This window comes from Peromyscus californicus, unplaced genomic scaffold (assembly GCF_007827085.1).
Source record: "Peromyscus californicus insignis strain IS unplaced genomic scaffold, ASM782708v3 Scaffold_13__1_contigs__length_99412109, whole genome shotgun sequence".
NCBI lineage: Eukaryota > Metazoa > Chordata > Mammalia > Rodentia > Cricetidae > Peromyscus > Peromyscus californicus.
The window spans coordinates 6,427,065-6,446,977 of record NW_026294424.1 but is presented as its reverse complement, the minus strand read 5'-3'; the positions used below and the strand labels follow the sequence as shown (position 1 = coordinate 6,446,977).

Genomic DNA, 19,913 nt, shown 5'->3' with positions numbered 1-19,913 from the left:
CAGTTCCTTAGTGAGAGACTCCTCAGTGATTAAGAGTCCCAGGGAGAGCAGAGCGTCCCCTCAGCTTTCAAGTAAAGGACAAATAACAGAAAGGTGACATCAAATCGGGCGTGTACAACATCCAACCGAAACTGGAAGCAGTCAGTGTTCCTCTTGAGCTTTCTCTCCATAGATGAGCATCCTGGGGAACTTCCAGCTTCTCTATAAAATTCCTTCAGCATTTTATATCATGAAATAACAGCAGTAACCTCTGTTGAGTCTCAGGACACAGTGTTTTCCTTCTTGGGCTGTGTTGCCAATCTCTTCCCTCCCTGTCGGATCGAGGAGGGGAGCAAGCCCGACTCCAGACAAGGGATCTTGGAAGACACTTTGGGACAAATATGCTTAGGTCTGAAATAGGAGCGGGCAGCCCCACTTCCAGAGCCAGTTTCTCGGTGAGCTCCAACCACACATGACAGCTTAGCAGTACAGTGTCTGTTCTACCCCCCAAAGACTTTACAGTGCACTGTTGGGCCTGGGTGAGTAGACAGGAGGGAGGGAGAAGAGTGCAGTGAGATGAAGCCTTACAGGACAGGGTGACAGGTAGAGAGGAGGGTGTACCCAGGTCCTGACCAGGGAATTGGATGGTGGGAACCAGAATGGACTGGCAGAGGAGAGGTTCTGCTGCCTGTTGCTGCTCTGTGCAGTGGGGTTCAAGTAGAGACAAACATGACAGCCCTGTGCTGGAGGAATGGTGAGCCTTTGCAGTAGGAGTGATTACCTTGGGGAACATGGTCTCCTGACTGAGACCAACAGTTTTTTGTGGTGTCAGAGCGGCAGGAGACATCCACTTGTCACTTCCGCAGAAACTCCAGGACGGCGATGCAAAGCCTGGATTTTGGCTGGGATCTGCAGATCCTTCCTTGGAAAGAGTTGATTTTGGTGATGGAGGTCAATCACCCGCCACTATTTCCATCCACTCTAACAAAAGTCATAGCTCACTTCTTCTTCTCTGCTCTTCCTATCTGCTCACAGGTGGCTGGGGAGTTTAAATACCACCCAGAGTGCTTTGCCTGCATGAGCTGCAAGGTGATCATTGAGGATGGGGATGCGTATGCCCTGGTGCAGCATGCCACACTCTACTGGTAAGATGTCCCTGTGTGTCCTCCTCAGTAATAGCAGCCAGGAAAGTGGGACAGGAGCACAGGAGCAGTATGAGTTGAGTGAAGGCAATTGGGGTGGGACCTAGGAGGGCTGCTAGACAGCATCACTCTGCCATCCATCCTTACCTGTCACATGACTTCACTCTGTCCTGTAATCCTCCCAGAGGGAGAAAATGGGTAGGGAGTGCCCTGTTAGGAGCAGCTTCACATTAAAGAAAAGACCTGCCGGGCGGTGGTGGCGCATGCCTTTAATCCCAGCACTTGGGAGGCAGAGTCAGGCGGATCTTTGTGAGTTCCAGGCCGGCCTAGGCTACAGAGCAAGATCCAGGAAAGGCGCAAAGCTACACAGAGAAACCCTGTCTCAAAAAAAAAAAGAAAAGAAAAAGAAAAGACTCTAGAGTTCACCCATATCCCCCTATCCAACTGTCTTGGTTAACAAAAAAAATTTGCTTGGGCCCATGGAGGGGATAAGAGTCTAGGACGCGGTTCTTACTGTGAGTCAGGCAGAGATGAAGAAAACCCAGCCCATCTCACCTCCAGGCCAGGGTTCTCCCAGTGTTCTCTCTGCTGCTGTCCCAGCTTGCCACCCAAGTCCTAGACTCCTCATTCTGCACAGCCATCAAGACTTGTAGTAGCAAAGAGAGTAGTGGTGAGACTGGGTATGTTGTTCAAGCCACATGACACAGTGGTTGCTGGAGACTTCCAGGTTGGCCTGCAGGATCTCAGCTCCCTCTCTACCCCTCTCCCCAGTGGGAAGTGCCACAATGAGGTGGTGCTGGCACCCATGTTTGAAAGGCTGTCTACGGAGTCCGTCCAGGACCAGCTGCCCTATTCTGTCACACTCATCTCCATGCCGGCTGCCACCGGGGCCGCCACCGGGGCCACCACCGGGGCCACCACCGAGTGCAGACGTGGCTTCTCCGTGTCTGTGGAAAGTGCCTCTTCTAACTATGCCACCACCGTGCAAGTGAAAGAGTGAGTATTTGAGAGCCTTGCAGCAGAGGCTCATGGTAAGAGTCCACAGGTAATCCCCTCAGGGCCCAGGACTTGTGGAGTTTCCTCCATTCTCACCTTCCCCTTTCTCCTGGCACTTCATATTTCTTCTGTCCAAGTTGCTTCCTGCCTGATACTTAAGCCTGCCTTCTCAGCTTTCTGGTGTCAGGTTTCAGATCGTTTTTTGCTCCTTGAAATTATCTGGCTTGATTAATGTGTATCAGTTTGATTGTCATCTCTCCTCCCTACTTGTGGTGGTTTGAATAAGATTGGCCCCCACGGGCTCATATATTTGAATGCTTAGGGAGTGGCATTAGGTGGTGTGGCCTTGTTGGAGGAAGTGTGTCACTGAGGGCGGGCTTTAAGGTTTCAGAAGCTCAAGCCAGGCCCAGTGTCATTCTCTCTTCCTGCTGCCTGCCGATCCAGATGTAGAACTCTTGGCTACCCCTCTAGCACCATGTCTACCTGTGTGTTGCCATGCTTCCCACCATGATAGTAATGGACTAAACCTCTGAAACTGAAAGAAGTCTTACCTAAATGATTTCTTTTTTAAAAGTTGATATGGTCATGGTGTCTTTCACCACAATAGAAACCCTAAGAGACCACTCCAACATAAACTCCAAAAGGAACTTGCTTTGTCTTGTTCAGTACTGTGTTCAAGGGCCCGCCATCAGTAGGAAGTCATTGGTTATTGTTTTTTTTGGTTGCATGCATGAATGGAAGATGAAGAAAATAGGGTTCATGGCCCCAGAGAGGATAAGATCCTGCCCTGGGTCTCGTCCAAAGAGGAGAGACTATGTCCGTGTACTACCCGGCTTCATTTTTTTCTGTGGGTCTGTATTGAGGTAGAGCATCATGACAGGGAGTGTGTGGCAAAGCTGCTCACCTCGTGATGGCTGATGAAGAGAGGGAGAGAGAGCCCTGTCAATATTGATTGTGAGGCTGGATCTTACAGTATAGGTGAGAGATTACTAGGAATAAGAAGTCAGGAGAAGATGAGATCTGTTCTGGAGCTTCATTAGATAAGAAAGGGAAGGAATTGTTCAGGGTTCAGGGCAGAGGGAGACCAGTTATCTCTAGAGGTGGGTGTCTGGGATTGTTTAGTGCAAGTTGAAAAGTAGCCCAAGTGGCTGTTAATCATGGCGGACCTTGACTGTGATGATCCAGTAGGTCCATGAAGGGCTTTAAGCAGCAAGATAACACAGCCACATTGACATTTGGAAGGATCACTGGTGTGAGGCTGGAGGTGAGAGGAAAGGCCTAGAGATGTAGAGCTGTTAAGAGGTTCCTACAGTGATCCAGGAGAGAGAGATGTTGGTAACTATGGTGATGGAGAGAAGGCAGGATTCTCAGAAGTGGGTGGGGGTTGGGAAAAAAGAAGGGAGGGATTTGAGGGAACTCCAAATGGGCACGATGTCCAGGTTTCTGGCTTAGGCCAATAGGTAAGTGGCAGTGTCCTTCATTGAGAGGAAGCATTCTGGGACAGGTACTGAATTTTCATGTTGGGTGGCCTTAAGAGTTGTGACAGCCTGGGACTTGGTGAGATTTCCCTGTACACGTGGTCAGATGAGTTTTTAGAATGCTTTTATCCTTCCTTAATTCCTATTCATCTTTAGGGTCAACCGGATGCACATCAGTCCCAACAACCGCAATGCCATCCACCCTGGGGACCGCATCCTGGAGATCAATGGGACCCCTGTCCGCACTCTCCGAGTGGAAGAGGTAAAGTTTATGTCCAGTGTGCCTTGTGGGGAAGGTACATAGAACAGGCCTCCTAGAAGAGCTGACTGTGGCCTTTACTTTTTCCTACACCAGCCCATCTTAGCATGGGGCTTGTGACAACGGTAGTGATCTGGGTCAACCTAACAGATTTCCAGGGCAGTAGAGATGGGCTGATAGGTGGAGAGGTGACGAGATGCCAGACAGAGGGCATTGAATGACCTCCAGCAGCTAGAGGCCACCACTAACCAAACTGAGCATTGGCTACAGTGTGCTTGGACTGTTGAGGGGGCAGTAGGTAGCCTGAGGTAGGACCGATTGTGGAGACCAACCTTACCCTGCTGTTGGCCACAGGTGGAGGATGCGATTAACCAGACAAGCCAGACACTTCAGCTGCTGATCGAACATGACCCTGTCCCCCAGCGCCTGGACCAGCTGCGGCTAGATACCCGGCTTTCTTCCCACATGCAAAGTACTGGACACTCTCACACACTCAGCACCCTGGACAGCAAGGAGAATCAGGAGGGGACACTGAGGAGACGTTCTCTGAGGTGCCGCTACTGTCCTACCTGTCTTGTTTATTGTCATCTCTCAGAGGCTGTGTTGGCTTTTAGAGGCCAGCAGCATTAGGGAACTGCAAGCCAGGGACAGGATCGGGGACTGTGCAAGTTTTAAAAAAGCATTGCTCTGATCTGTAATCTTAGCACTCAGGAAGCTGAGGCAGGAAGATAGCCATGAGTTCAAGGCTAGCCTGGACTACAGTGTAAAACGCTGTCTCAAAACAAAGAAGAGGATCGGGCTGGAGCTGTGCTCATTCTACTCAATAAGCAAACAGGAGAACGTAGATCCCTAGTACCCATGTAAAAAGCCATGACATGTTCCTGAAACCCCAGCACTGTGGAGAGTGGAGACAGGAGGATTAATGGGACTTGCTGGCTGCCAGCCTAGCTCCAGGTTCAGGGAGAGCTCTCTCAAGGGAATAAGGTGGAAAGTGAGAGAGAACACATTGTCCTCCACTGGCCTCTGCATGCGTACACGAGTGCATGCACACACACACCTGTATATGCACACTCGAAATGTTCTCTCTGCCTCTGACATGTGCACAGATGTGCTCACCAAAACAGAGGATCCGGCTCTATCCATTCAACTCAAGTTAGAGCCGGGCGGCGGTGGTGGTGCACGCTTTTAATCCCAGCCCTCAGGAGGCAGAGGCAGGCAGAGCTGTATGAGTTCAAGGCCAGCCTGGTCTACAAATTGAGTTCTAGGACAGCCAAGGCTACACAAGAAAACTGTCTGAAAATAAATAAATAAATAAACAAACAAACAAACAAACAAACAAACAAATAAATAAATGAACTCAAGCTGGACACGAAATTGTAATGCCAAAAATCTTTAAAATCCAACAAGGGGGAATATGGAGCTCATAGCCGGAAACCGAAACAAATAGGCCCAAGTAAGTATACAAAATATATATATATAGTGAAGACAGATAAACAAATGCCAGGCGGCGGTGGCACACGCCTTTAATCCCAGCACTTGGGAGGCAGAGGCAGGCGGATCTCTGAGTTCAAGGCCAGCCTGGTCTACAGAGTGAGTTCCAAGACAGCCAGGGCTACACAGAGAAACCCTGTCTCAGAAAGAAAAAAGAGAGATGACCAAATAGGGAGAGGCAGCGGCATTGTTGGGTGTTTTGGTTTGTTTTTGTTGTTTTAATAATTTATTTTTATCTCACGTGCATTCGTGTTTTTCCCGCATGTATGTCTGTGTGAAGGTGTCAGATCCCCTGGAACTGGAGTTACAGGCAGTTAAGAGCTGCCATGTGGGTGCTGGGAATTGAACCCTGGTCTTCTGAAAGAACAGCCAGCACTCTTAAACACTGAGCCATCTCTCCAGCCCTTTGTTTTTTGGGGTTTTGTTGTTGTTGTTGTTTTTGTTTTTTGTTTGTTTGGTTTTTTGAGACAGGGTTTCTCTGAGTAGTCCTGACTGTCCTGGAACTTACTCTTTAGACCAGGCTGACCTCGAACTCACAGAAATCTGCCTACCTCTGCCTCCCGAGTGCTGGGATTAAAGGCATGCGCCACCACCATCCAGCCAGCACTTTGTTTTTGAGTCAGGATCTTACTATGTAGCCCTGGCTGACCTGGGACTCTATAGATCAGGCTAGCCTCAAACTCAGAGAGATCTGCCTGCCTCTGCCTCCTGAGGACTGGGTCAAAGGCACTACTGTGTCCTGCCGAATACAGGTGTTTTAAGACTTGAGGACAAATACCCCCTTACCCAAAACCGGCAAAGCCTGTGGAGGGCAACAGTTGTCCTGTGTGTGAGCCCCAAGTAGGCGACTTAGAGGACCAGAGTCAGAAGCAACGTGTTCTCAGGCAGAAATATGGATAACATTCATTTTATGTCTTACCCTGTTTCTGCATCTGTGGTGGGGTTGCAATTAGAGGTGGCTGTCCCTTTGGTTCTGTAAGAGTTAAATGTGGCAGAGGAGACAGGGTTGTCCAGCACCAGGCCAGCACTCCATAAGTGTGACGTACCGTTAGAACAAGTGGGAACCAGATACTTTCTCCACTCCCTGCTCAGATGAGCTGAGAAAGTCAGGTCCTGTTGTCTGGCTTCTGTTGGAAACACCACCTCCCGAGGCGAAGCACCGAAGGGCACAGGGGCTGGGAAAGGGACGATGTGTGCCGGCTGAGAGCTGCGCAGATAACTTGCAGGGCCTCCTGCAGGAAAAGGCAGCTCACTGTGTGTGTGCTGTGGGCATGTAAGTGTGAGGCAGCACAGAGAAGAGCAGGAGCAGGAGCAGGCAAGCTGGCAGCGCAGGACAGTGTCAGCCTTCAGGGTCGGCCCACAGGGTCGGCCTCCCGTAAGTCGAAGAACCAGTCACCAACCGTTACTGTAACAGGCTGCTTTTGCAAATGTCAATACGGTGGGTGGCTTTATTGCCGTAAAAATCATATATGTTTATTAACTTAAAATGTAAGGAATTATAGGCAGATACAGGTCTATTCAAAATTGGCTCTAAAATGCCATCTGCCCCTTTTGTGGATGGAGCCTTCTATCACTTTATGGTACCTTGAATCAAGCAGGAGTGGATTGCTGTCTACAGTTGTTACGTCTGCAATATCATAAGCTAGACTCTAGCTTATGATAGTAATCATCTATGTGAAGTCCTTAGTGTTCACACACACACACAGCTAGCTATAGAATCCAGGGTGGCACACATGCTAGGCAGATAATTCACCACTGAGATATCCCTTTGGTCTTTCCCATTTTGAATGTACTTTTACTGTGATTAATCCTGTCTGCAGCCCCCAAATAGCACATCTGTCTGATATAAGATCCTCCTCCCCCGGTGGTCCCATCTAAACTACAAACCCTGGAATGATCACATGAGCATCCTCTTGTTGTGGTGTCTTGCCTGGTCTCTAAAGACTGCCTCTCCTTCCCTCATCTTTTCCTCATCCTCAGGCGCAGTAACAGCATCTCCAAGTCTCCTGGCCCCAGCTCCCCCAAGGAGCCCCTGCTCCTCAGCCGTGACATCAGTCGCTCGGAATCCTTACGCTGCTCCAGCAGCTACTCACAGCAGATCTTCCGGCCCTGTGACCTGATCCACGGGGAGGTCCTGGGGAAGGGCTTCTTTGGGCAGGCCATCAAGGTGAGCACAAGCAGCAGCTGCACCCTTCGGCCACCACCGCGTCCTTTACTATGTCTTTGTTGTATTGTGTGTGTGAGGTTTGTGTGGGGACATGCATGTGCCATAGTGCCATGGCACACGTGTGGAGGCCAGAGGACAACCGTGAGGAGGCTGTTCTCTCCTACCTTCACCTGTGTTCTGGGGTCCAATTCTGGTCATCAGGCTTGTGTGGCAAGTTCCTTTGCCTGCTGAGCCATCTTTCGAGGCCTCTTACTTTTTTTTCCAGTGAGTTCACCTTACAGTGCCGCACTGCAGCCCTGTAGGACACCCGCCTTCTTGGCTGTGAGTGATGGTGTCCGAGGTGCCACCTCAGGGCAGCGTTGCTTCTGTGGTGAGCTTGGGCTCTGGTCCTCATGTCACCAGTCAGTGAGGGTGTGTTAGGTGCCCAGAGGCTTCAGGGCAGGGCATGCTACAAGGGAAAGGCTCCTACTACCCTGGTGAACTTAGGAACTAACCTCTCTCTCTTTCTCTCCTCCTCTGCTGAGAGCTGGGAGGGGGGGGTCAGGTAAGCCGAGTGTCTCAGCTTTCCAGATAGCAGGGCTGGAAGGCTCACCTCTGACCCACCCAGCTCCCTGGTGCATGTCTGTGGCACGGACACCCTGCCCCCCAGACTCTGTTCACCCAGGGGACTCGCTCCTGTGCCAGATGAGCAAAACCCCTGCTTCTGCTTGGCTTGGCACTGTGCCCTCCTGTCCTTCCCCAGTTTCCTTTTCTAGAGTCCTGGCTTTCCTTTATGCATGCCAGCGTTCTAGGGGAGAAGACACAGAGTCCTTATTGTCCCGTGCTTTGTCTCCATACACGATCTCTGGGCGATCTGGTGGGGCTCAGTGTGTCCTCCAAGGAAAAGGGGGCACCACAGAGATTTCCTTTGTTTTTTCCCCCTGCTTTTTCCCCCTAGTGCTGGAGTTCAAACCCTGGACCTTGAGCATGCCAGCCAAGTTCTCTACCACCGAGCCCACAGATTTTCACAGTTCCCCAGAACTGTCTGTGGCCTCTGTACTGTTAACACTCGCCCTTCCCGTAGGTGACTCACAAAGCCACCGGCAAAGTGATGGTCATGAAGGAGTTAATCCGCTGCGATGAGGAAACACAGAAGACTTTCCTGACTGAGGTGAGAAGTGGGTTTGGACTGTCCATCAGACCTACGCAGCTACTTGAGGGGCTGAGGCAAGAGGCTCACGTGAGCCCGAGAGCAAACCCAGGCCAGATGTGGTAACACGAGGCCCTGTTCAAAAGAGAAAGTGAAGTGTGGGAAGTTGGTTGTCTCTGTTGTAGAAGGAAAAGAAAACTTGGCTGCCAGACCTAGTAGCCCAGTCCTGCCGCTCCAGCTGCCCAGGGGGCTGAGGTAGGATGATTGCAAGTTCAAGGCTAGCCTGGGCAACATAATGAGATTGTCTCAAAATAGAAAATAAAAGTGGGGAGGGGCTGGAGAGATGGCTCAGCAGTTAAGAGCACTTGTTCACACGGAGGACCTAGGTTCTGTTCTCAGCACCTACACGGTGGCTCACAACTATCCCTAAGTCCAGTTCTAGGGGATCTGATGGCCGCACTGACCTTCTCCAGCATCCGGCGCACACGTGGTACACACACATACATGGAGGCCGAACACTCATACACATAAAATAAGTTATAAATAAATAAGGGTTGGGCTAGGGAGTCACTCAGTAACAGTGCCAGCAAAGTGGGCACAAGGCTCTGGGTTCAAGAGACAGGAGAGGGGCGGGACAGGAAACAGGGATGAGGTCGGGGGAGAGTGAAGAGAAGAGAGAAACATTTAGTTTCAACCACCATTTATTCATTTATCTATTTACCTATTTATTTATTTAGGTTTTTTTTGAGACAGGGTTTCTCTGTAGCTTTGGAGCCTTTCCTGGAACTCACTCTGTAGCCCAGGCTGACCTTGAACTCACAGAGGATCGGCCTCTGCCCCCTGAGTGCTGGAATTAAAAGCGTGTGCCACCACTGCCTGGCCACTAGTTTATTTTCTTAAAGAGCTGAAGGTTGATTTTTGTCTCACTCTTTTTATTATTATTATTTATTTTATGTATATAATGTTTTGTCTGCATGTATAGATACACACCAGAAGAGGTCAACAGATCCCATGGGACTAGAGTTATAGACAGTGCTAGGGATTGAACCGGGGTCATCTGTAAGGGCGGCCAGTCTCCCCAGCCCTCAACCATTATTTTAAAGTGTGAGGGGAGATCCAGGTGTGGTAATGCACACTTTTTATCCCAGCACCCTCAGAAGCAGGAAGATCTCTGAGTTCGAGGCCAGCCTTGTCTACATAGTGAGCTCCAAGCCAGCCAAGGATATATAGAAAGACCTTGTCTTTAAAAAATAAAAATAAAAAGAGGGGGCTGGAGAGATGGCTTAGCAGTTAAGAGCACTAGCTATTCTTCCAGAGGACCTGAGTTCAACCCCAGCACCCACATGGCAGCTCACAACCATCAGTAACTCCAGTTCTAGGGGATCCAACACCCTCAAACAGAGTATATACAGACAAAATAAAAGTGCACATTAAATAAATAATTATTTTTAAAAAATAAATAAAAAAGCCAAGTGGTTGTGGCACATGCCTTTAAAGAAGCAGGCAGGTAAGTTCGAGGCCAGCCTGGTAACAGAGCAGGTTCCAGGACAGCTGGGGCAATACAAAGAAACTCTGTCTCGAAAAAAACAAAATAAGTAAGTAAGAAAAAAACAAAATAAGTAAGTAAGAAAGAAAGAAGGAAGGAAGGAAAAAAGAAAGAAAGAAAGAAAGAAAGAAAGAAAGAAAGAAAGAAAGAAAGAAAGAAAGAAAGGAGAGAGAAAGAAAGAAAAGAGTGAGTGGAAAGTCCCTTCTCCATTAGCATCTGTTCCATGAACACTTGCTAAAGACAGCACCAGCCAATGTAAGGGTGCAATTCAGGTTATGGGGTGATGGATATGAACACACCAGTTTAATACATGCTGTTATGATCACCACCAAGTACACTGAAGTGGGACTCCAGGGAACAGATACCCATCCCGTGCACATCTACTTTATACTGCCCCTCCCACTTCGGGAGCTGCAGCTGGGGACGCCAGGGGTCCTGGTGTCACCTCCTACTCCGTCACCACAGGCCTTTGTCTCATTCTTGGGCCCTCCTACCCTAGTTCCCCAGAGCACCTCCTAGGAAAGCAAGGCCCAGTGTGTAAAACCTGGGAGGCTGTCCCATTTGTGTGGTGGTCTTCTCCCCGTCCCCCACCCCCAGGTGAAAGTGATGCGAAGCCTAGACCACCCTAACGTGCTCAAGTTCATCGGTGTTCTATACAAGGACAAGAAGCTGAATCTGCTGACAGAGTACATTGAGGGGGGCACGCTGAAGGACTTTCTGCGCAATGTGGTGAGCACATGATCCTGTAGTCACGAAGAGCCTTGGTGGGTTATCAGAGGGACACCTGTGCCCATTACCCTGGAACCTTGAGGGTCAGAGGGACCTTGCTTTGCCCTCAAAGGAGTATACTGGGAGGGACTGGAAGGTTTCTATGGCACACATGCTGACCTATGGAGTCCATACCATGAGCTGGAGAGGACACCTCTTATGGACATTCTCCTACCCTGCAGGACCCGTTCCCCTGGCAACAGAAGGTCAGGTTTGCCAAAGGCATCTCTTCTGGAATGGTGAGTCCTACCAAAAGCCTTGCACATGGGTAGAGTGAGGTGCAGGGATTGTGGGCTGCTCTGGAAGCCAGGTGCCCATCCTGTGGGACAGAACATTTCAACCGCTATTTATTGCGTTTCTTTCAATGCCAAGGAAATTTTGGCCAGCTACTGTCTTTCAGCCAGCAATCCTCTTCTCAAAGGATTCCAAATCTTTTTAATGGCAAACAAAGCCTGAACAAGGCAAACCATAGCACAAGGTACCCTGACCTTGCTGTCAAAGAGGTGCTGGGGTGCTGAGGGCCCTTGACTAAGCACAGTACCTCACCGCATAGATAATAAGAGGAGGAAGAGCCGGGCGGTGGTGGCGCACGCCTTTAATCCCAGCACTCGGGAGGCAGAGCCAGGCGGATCTCTGTGAATAGAACTGGGCTATTGTCAAGGTGTTAGGGTGGCGTTGAGGAAGCCTTAAGCAGAGAGAAGAGGTTAGAGGTCACCGGAACATTGCAGGTTTGTGTAATTAAGGTAACGGCAGTGGGGTGGGAGGGTGGAGTCCGAACAGAGAAACTGGTTGGCAGTGAGGGGATATGGTTGTAAGGATAGCAGTCGGGTAGCCTCATGGTCCCTAGAATGGTGATGCCACTTACCAAACGGGCAGGTTTGGGAGAGCTGCAGTTGTTGCCTGTGGAGGTCGATCTGTCAGCAGAACTTCCCACCATCTCTTGGGCAGGAATTTGGGGATGGTCACCTAGTTATCTGAAGAGAAGGGGCAGCTAGAGCTATGGGACAGAAGAGGTATACAGACAGTAGCGGTGTGGTCAGCATGGGAAAGGATGGTTTTGTTCTGGGCAGTGGTGACGCACACCTTTTATCTCAGCACTCAGGAGGCAGAGGCAGGCAGATCGCTGTGTTTGAGGCCAGCCTGGACTACAAAGTGAGTTCCAGGACAGTCAGAACTACACAGAGAAACCTTGTCTTGAAAAAACCTTAAAAAAAAAAAAAAAAGATGACTTTGAAAGGGCTGACCCTGATGAGGCCGGAAGGGAAACTCAAACACAGAAAGGGTCTCGGGAACGAACAGGAGGTGTAGACAGCCTTTGAGGAGAGGGTTGGCAGGCAGCCAGACCGTGGGTTGCAGCTATAGGAAGAGCTCTGTGGGCCTGGGAACAGTGAGGCAGTCTATACGGGGCTTAGGGAAGGGGACAGTGTCACCTTCTACATTGACAGGAGAAAGAGAAAGAAAAAAGCTTCTAAGAGTGACGAGAATGTTTAGCAAAACTAGTTTAGAAACATTTGGACAGGAAGAGGGAGGGACTCCAGTACAGACAGAAGAAGGATGGAGTCTCAGGGGAGGTGAGTCAGGAGGTCATTTCTTCCTCATCACAGACAGGAAAGATCCGAAGTGGCTGAAGCCAGACACTGGAGGAGGAGGAAGGAGCATGTGTTTGAGGGTGCTCACTTTAGATTGCCTCAATCTAAGCAAAAAGGATGGGGGCGCTCGGAGGCCAGTAGAGTTGAAGACTAGGGGAAACCTGGGCAGGAGCTGGCAGCTTTCTGCTGGTGTTGGGACGCAAGCGTGCCTTAGGGGTGGGAATGGGAAGCTGAACAGGCTGGGCCGGGAGACACTAGAGTGGCTGGGGTTGGGGGAGGGGAAGCTGGACAGGCGTGGCCTGGGAGAACGGGCTCCTCGGCCCCGCTCCAGAGCCAGGGTCTGCATGGCTCCATGGCTCCTGCTTCTGTTACAGGCATATTTGCACTCCATGTGCATCATCCACCGTGATCTGAACTCGCACAACTGTCTTATCAAGTTGGTACGTCCCACTGTTCTGGCCTGAGCCGTCTGGAGCCGTCCCTCTAGCTTTAGACCAGACCCACCACCTAAGGGCTTCGGTTTTGGGCTTTCTGCTACCTCCAGTACCTTGTGCCCACCCCCATCTTCTGGAAGCTTCAGGCGCGTGCACACATGCAGGAACAGTTCACCCCCACCCTCCCCAGTAGCAGTCCTTGAAATCATTTTATTGAAAAGGATTAGCTTGCTTGTCTGGCAGACAGAAGGCCCTGGGCTCAATCCCTTATACTAATTTAGTGTGTCGGGGGTGGGTGGGGATGGGGCTGAATTCCTTGTCTATGTATATGTAGAGCTCCAGCCCATTACTGGTCTTGCCCTGTAACAGGCCCCTAAAACGGTTGCCGGTCCCATTTCACGACACTGACACCCGCAGCATCCTGAGCTGCAGTAGCCAGTTTGAGGCCACATTCCTCCCCCAGCCCTCAGTTAGGGTTTCCAAAGTTGTGTCTCCCGCTGAGTTCCCTCCGAGCCAACCTAAGAGACTCTTAACCCCCCTTCACGTGACTACTCCACAGCTCCCCCCAGTCTTTTGCCTGACCTTTTCTCTTAACCTATGCGGGCAACCACAAGTCCTTTTTAAGAACAAGACAAAATCCTGACCCACCTGCGTTGCACTCAGAAGGCTCCCAGAGCGTCACCTGTCCAGGGCTCCTCCCTCTTTAGCTTGGAATCTGCTGTGAGCAGATACCAGACTGATAGAAAAAAGCCCCAAAGGCCCAGCCACTGCCTCTCTGTAGAGCTTTCTGGAGGGACCCTCCTTTGCTATGTAACTTCACTTCCCTTGTTAGTGGCCCTTCTTGCCTATGCCCACACCCCAGGGACAGGTTAGAGAATGTTCTCCCAGGTCCTGACCTGGCCCTTATCCTGTCAGGACAAGACTGTGGTGGTAGCAGACTTCGGACTATCACGTCTTATCGTGGAAGAGAGGAAAAGGCCCCCAGTAGAGAAGGCCACCACCAAGAAACGCACCTTACGAAAGAGTGACCGCAAGAAGCGCTACACTGTGGTGGGAAACCCCTACTGGATGGCCCCTGAGATGCTGAATGGTGAGTTCTGAGTTCCTGGAGGGAAGAGCCAGAGAGAAGACAGGAGCCATGTCTTAAATTGAGTGCCATCAGCTGGGGAAGCCTGTTCTAAGGACAGACACTCAGAGATAGGGGATGGGTGATTCAGCCTTGGCAAACCAGGCCTCGTAAATTCCTTCTTTCCGAACTCAGCCGTGGCAGCATGCCATCCTGGGCATCAGGTGAGATCTGACTAGCATTTGTCTCCAAAAGCCTTTCAGTGTTCTAGCTTTAGTCTGCTCTCTCCAGATCAAGAACTGAACTGTGGTGCCCCCTGGTGGATGCTGCCCTACATTCTTGAAAAGCAGTGGGTTGCCAGGCTTCTGCAATGGCTGGAAACAGCCCTTCAGTAGCTTGCCTGTGAGCCTACAACTGCCTCATGGCCAGAGCCTGGATGCACTTGAACCTGGGTGCAGTTCTTTATGCCATACAGTTGCATCCTGAATAATGTGTGCTACAAAGCAGGCCACCCAGGACTGGAAGGATGATTTCCAAGAGATGCCATCTTGGGATGCCTTGGGGGATGTCCTAGCCCTAGTTCTTGGCTGTGGCTTGGCTTGACCCAGTGCAGATCAGATAAGAGACCTAACCTTAGGCCTGCTTTCCTCTCTTCCCCAAGGCAAGAGCTACGATGAGACGGTGGATGTCTTCTCTTTTGGGATCGTTCTCTGTGAGGTGAGCTCTGGCTCAGAGTCCCCAGCAGCCCTGCCTGCCTCGGATCTAGGCTTCGCTCCTAGAAGGGAATAGTTGGCCACAAAATCAGTAGTTAGCTGCAGCATAGCTCAGTACCTCTCAAAGCACTTAGTCAAGTAGACACATTAGAGAGCTTTTGTGACTCCTACAAAGTTATGAATGGGAGAGAAGAGTCAAACAATGGTTAAAATAATAAAAGTTTTCTACAGAGTTGCTTTGTTCAGTAGATAGCAATAGAGTATCTGTCATCTATAGAAAATTATGCTGATGCCAATCAAACCCAGCCCCTCACCCTATATAGAGCCTTGCCCTGGCAGAGGACATGGCTACAAAGGGACATGGGCAGGGTGGGATCGATGGAAGCTTCCAGCTTTCGGTTACTAGTTACCAACATTGCTTCTGCGGCAGGGGGGCCTCTTCTAAACCCTGCTCAGTAACCAGATTCCCAGGGCGTGGAGAGGTCTACATTAGCTGGATGAAGAGGCTGTCCTCTAGCATAGATTTTTGCTACTCCTGCTTCTCTGTCTGTAAGAGCATCTCCTTCTCCTGCCATGTGTGTGCGGTCTCTGTAGACCGTCATGACCAACTGTCTTCTTGCCCGCAGATCATTGGGCAGGTGTATGCTGATCCTGATTGCCTGCCCCGCACACTGGACTTCGGCCTCAATGTAAAGCTTTTCTGGGAGAAGTTTGTCCCAACAGACTGCCCCCCAGCCTTCTTCCCCCTGGCTGCTATCTGCTGCAAACTGGAGCCTGAGAGCAGGTTGGTGTCTCCTCCTTCCTCCCAACTCCCAGCCCTAAGGTCCTGAGACGTTTGCTTAGGTCATCTCAGGCCCTTTCCTGGCACAAGAGGTGGCAGAAACCTGGAGCTCGAGAGGAAACTGCTAACAACCGACGCCCCCAACAGCTCTGACATGCCACACTGGGAAAAAGAGGTAGCTTAGTAGAAAGTGAGCTGGACAGGACAGAGTCAGACATTAAAAGCCGTTGTTTAAAAAGAAAATCTGAGCTAGGCATGTGGGTCCATGATAAAGTGTTTGTCTGGAATGAGTGGGGCCATGGGTTCAGTTCTCAGCTCCGGGAGTGGAAAACAAGAGGAAACCACGGGGACTGGTGGTGTGACTGAGGGACAGAAAGGACTTGCCAGACACCCTTAGCAAGCATACGTGAACAGATGCTCCACTCACCCACACACCTTCAAAACATATAAAAATGTTTAATTTTCTATCATGGGACTCTTATCTCAAAAATTTGCTTATAATTGTTAAAATAGGGGCTGGGGTGTAGGTCAGTAGTGTTGTACTTGGCTAGAATGCATGAAGCCTTAGGTATGATCCTAGCATTGTATAAAATTAGGCATGGTGCCAGGACTTGGGAGTTAGTAGGAAGAGGATCAGTTCAGGGCAAGCTGGGCGAGGTGGAATACACCTTTAATCCCAGCACTCAGAAGGCAGAGGCAGGTGGACCTCTGAGTTCACGGCTAGCCTGGTCCATACCGAGTTCCAAGACAGCCAGAGCTACATAGTGAGACCCTGTCTAAAGGGGGAGGGGGTGGGGATATCACTCTGTACAGCACTTGCCTAGACTATCCAGGGCCCTGAGTTCTATCCCCAGTACCACATAGGCAGGTGCACACCCCCTACACCTGAAGAGGAGGCACTTAGGGAAGGACCATAGTGCCTGTACATAAAGCATCTAACTTTGAATAATAAAAATAGACTTAGAAGCTGTCTTAGTTATTTTTCCTTTGCTATGATAAAACACCATGACCGCCGGGCGGTGGTGGCACACACCTTTAATCCCAGCACTTGGGAGGCAGAGGCAGGCGGATCTTTGTGAGGTCGAGGCCAGCCTGGTCTACAGAGCGAGATCCAGGAAAGGCGCAAAGCTACAGAAACCCTGTCTCGAAAAACCAAAAAAAAAAAAAAAAAAAAACCACCATGACCAAGGCAACTTATAAAAGAAAGCATTTAGTTGGGGGTTTGCTTATGGTTTCAGAGGTGAGTCCACTGTCATCATGGAGGGGAGTGTGGTGGTAGGCAGGCAGGTATGGCACTAGAGCATTATCTGATCCACAAGCAGGGTCTGGCTCGGGCTTTTGAAACCTCAAAGCCCAGTGACACACCTGCCCCAACAAGGCCACACGTCCTAATCCTTCCAAAACAGTTCCATCAAGCATGGGAGCCTGTGTGAACCATTCTCACTGTACCTGCCACAGGAGCCAAGGATGCAGCTTGGTGATAGAGTTCTTGCCTAACATGGGACAGGTCCTGGGGTCCTCTCATCCCTGCCACATGTCCTTTTGGGGAGCCTCACAATCTTTCTGTTGTTTGCACCTCATGTAGTCCAGGCTAGTTCAAATTAGATATATAATTGAAGATGACCTTGAACTTCTGACCATCTTCTACCTCCTACATGCTAGGACAATAGGTGTGCACCATCATGGCCAAATTAATATGCTGAGAATTGAACTCAGGGCTTTGTGGATGATAAGCAAGCATCGTACCAAGGGGGCCACATCACCAGCACCCAAAATTTCTTTTAATAAGTACAAAAATCCAATCTTACCTTTGATTGTTGCCCGTACTCTTAAGACAAGAAAGGGCTTCTTTTCTCTGTGGATGTTTTGGCCTTAAGCAAGGACCTCTAGCCTGGCTAGACTTCTCACAGTGTTACCTTTCATATTTACAGCAAGAGGTTAAATTGTTTACCTGAGGTCATAGAACCAGGAAATAGCTGAGACCCAACCCCACGTCCTCCCTTCCATGCTCATATTCTCCCTCTCTCTTCGTCGTAGACCGGCATTCTCAAAGCTAGAGGACTCCTTTGAGGCACTGTCTCTGTACTTGGGAGAGCTGGCCATCCCATTGCCAGCAGAGCTGGAAGAACTGGACCACACTGTGAGCGTGGAGTATGGCCTGACCCGGGACTCGCCACCCTAGCCCTGGTCCATCCCCCTGCAGGGGGACATTCCACGGCCAGCATTGCCCCCTCTGCGCCCTGTCCTTGCTATGAGCAGGACTGTCTAGGCTTCCTGTGGATTGACGGCTTGCTTAGAAGCAGAATAAGCCATCCCTACTACCTCCCCAGGAGGCGTGCGGGTGCAGGGAAACAGTTCTCCACAGGTGCTGGGGCCTGTTACTGTGTAAATCCGACACTCGCCTGAAAGCTGTGAAGAAGATAAAAGAGCCTGGATTCTAGACCAGGAGTCTGTTACTAGGAACCACTTGGGACCTTTGTGGCAGTGAGATTCTGGGAGGCTGTAGCTTTACACTAATCAACATGGCCTGGGGCTGCTGGGCAGGATGACAGAATGAACTGGCCTGAGGGCTCTGGAGTCTCTGGTCCAGTGCGGTGCAGGACTCCAAGCGGTAGTAACAGAACTGGGAGCTTCAAAGCATGTGGAATGACAGTAGTGATTTCTCCTCCCACTCCAGGCCCCGGCCTCTGGAGCAGGTTCTGAAGAGTCTCTTAGTATGTGGTGAAACCCACAGGATCCAGAAAAAAGACTGGTTTCTGCTCACCAGCCCAGGGCCCACATCAGTGTGTGGGAGTTTCCACTTCAACACCCTGTCTCAACAAGCAGTCCCTCACACAAGCCCCGAGAAGCTGGGGCTGGAAAGAAAGCGGCCCTGCCCTTTACAAAGCCCCATTCCTGGCTGCTGGGCTCAGTCAAAAGCTCAAGACATTGTCTGATGCTAGATGGGTTCTGGAGGCCAGTGTGGTCTGTCTCAGACTCTGGGTCTGAGCAGGGAAAGGGGAGTCCCATCGATTCCTTGGCATCCTTGTGGCAGCTACTGCACGTCTCTAGCATGTCTGGTCCAGGCAGCAACTTGGGACAGGAATTGTTGGCTGTTGAGTCCCAAAGCTGAGATACGAAGAGAGCTCCCTGAGCTGGGCCCTCTTGATTCTACCTCCCTTGTTGCTGGTCCAGCGCTTACTTCCTGAGCCACACTCCAGGGCCATGGGCATTGGAACCCCTCAGGGCACCTTCCACCCCTGGCTGCCAGGTGTCCAGGGACTCTCCAGCTCACCAAGATTCACCATCTCCTAAGTGCGAGCTCACACCGTATTTAACAAATTGGGAATGGGTTTGGTTATAAATACAATGTATGGTGGGTGTACCGGTGGGGGGATTGGGAGAGTGATTGCTGTTACTAGCTTTTATCTATTGGGTGATATGTGAAATATTGTATATAGACAAGATGAATTGTGGGGTGGGAAGTCATCTTTGGCCACCTTCCTTGCTATGTAGACTGTACTTGTGTGTGGAGTTTGCAAACTTGCTGTAGGGGAATCCTGAACTCCCGGCATGGTTCAGCATCCTGTGACTGGTTATGCTTGAGCTGTCCCCAGCAAGTATGGGAGTGGTGGGCCTGCCGGGCCATGAAGCAGACTAAATAAATTAAGCAGTTAACATAGTGATGACACCAAGAGTGGAAAAATAACTTAGGGCCTGACTTAAATAAGCATGGAGGAGTTGGAGAGATTAAGCCGTTAAATGCAATTACTGCTCTTGCAGAGGACCACGGTTTGGTTCCCAGCATCCACATGATGGCACATAACCATCTATAACTCCAGTTCCAGGGGTATTCAGCATCTCTTACATCTGTGGGCTCCTGCACACGTGTAGTACAAATATATACTCTCAGGCACATACATTCACATCAAATTTGTTTAGAATTTTTTAAAGATACACAGTCGTCTGTTCACCTTGAGGCCCAAGCCATGTAAGTCCTCACATCAGGGAATTCTCAGTCTCCAGTCTAATCCCCTCCCCTAGATAGCAAACCTTCAGAGGTCATGCACATCCACTAGATGTAGCCCCCTCTGTGGAGCAGGTCGATGACCTTATTTTAGCCCCACAAAGCTATTGGGCCTGGCTCTCAGCTGCTGACCTAGTCCTCAGGGGCCTTCTGCTTCCAAAGCTTCTTCAATAGACTACTGGGCCAAGTGATGCCACTGTTTGGTGAGGTCCTGGGCACAAAAACAAACAACTTGCGCCCAGTGTGGTAGTCTGTTTATAAATCTGCACTTGAGATAAAGAGGCTGGAAGATCACCGTGAATTGAAGGCCAGCCTAGTCTTCTTAGCAACAGCCAAAAATTTTTCTATAAACCTAAAGATAATTTCTCC

The 19,913-nt window shown here is 50.2% G+C and overlaps 1 protein-coding gene across 4 annotated transcripts in view; it reads left to right on the top strand.

The window, feature by feature from the left end:
• Limk2 (LIM domain kinase 2) overlaps window positions 1-19,199 on the top strand; it is a 69,847-nt gene extending 50,648 nt beyond the window's left edge. For 2 of the 4 annotated variants that reach the window (XM_052736316.1, XM_052736317.1), the window contains 14 exons: window positions 1,015-1,124; window positions 1,893-2,117; window positions 3,752-3,857; window positions 4,209-4,405; window positions 7,326-7,512; window positions 8,039-8,056; window positions 8,576-8,662; window positions 10,785-10,916; window positions 11,138-11,194; window positions 12,919-12,984; window positions 13,894-14,068; window positions 14,706-14,761; window positions 15,384-15,541; window positions 17,576-19,199. In XM_052736316.1, the coding sequence (XP_052592276.1) occupies window positions 1,015-1,124; window positions 1,893-2,117; window positions 3,752-3,857; window positions 4,209-4,405; window positions 7,326-7,512; window positions 8,039-8,056; window positions 8,576-8,662; window positions 10,785-10,916; window positions 11,138-11,194; window positions 12,919-12,984; window positions 13,894-14,068; window positions 14,706-14,761; window positions 15,384-15,541; window positions 17,576-17,720 (1,719 nt within the window). In that variant the 3' untranslated portion in view covers window positions 17,721-19,199. The remainder of the gene's footprint in view (window positions 1-1,014; window positions 1,125-1,892; window positions 2,118-3,751; window positions 3,858-4,208; window positions 4,406-7,325; window positions 7,513-8,038; window positions 8,057-8,575; window positions 8,663-10,784; window positions 10,917-11,137; window positions 11,195-12,918; window positions 12,985-13,893; window positions 14,069-14,705; window positions 14,762-15,383; window positions 15,542-17,575) is intronic. The other 2 variants (XM_052736315.1, XM_052736318.1) reach the window with 1 other exon arrangement.
• Window positions 19,200-19,913: the final 714 nt, after the last annotated feature.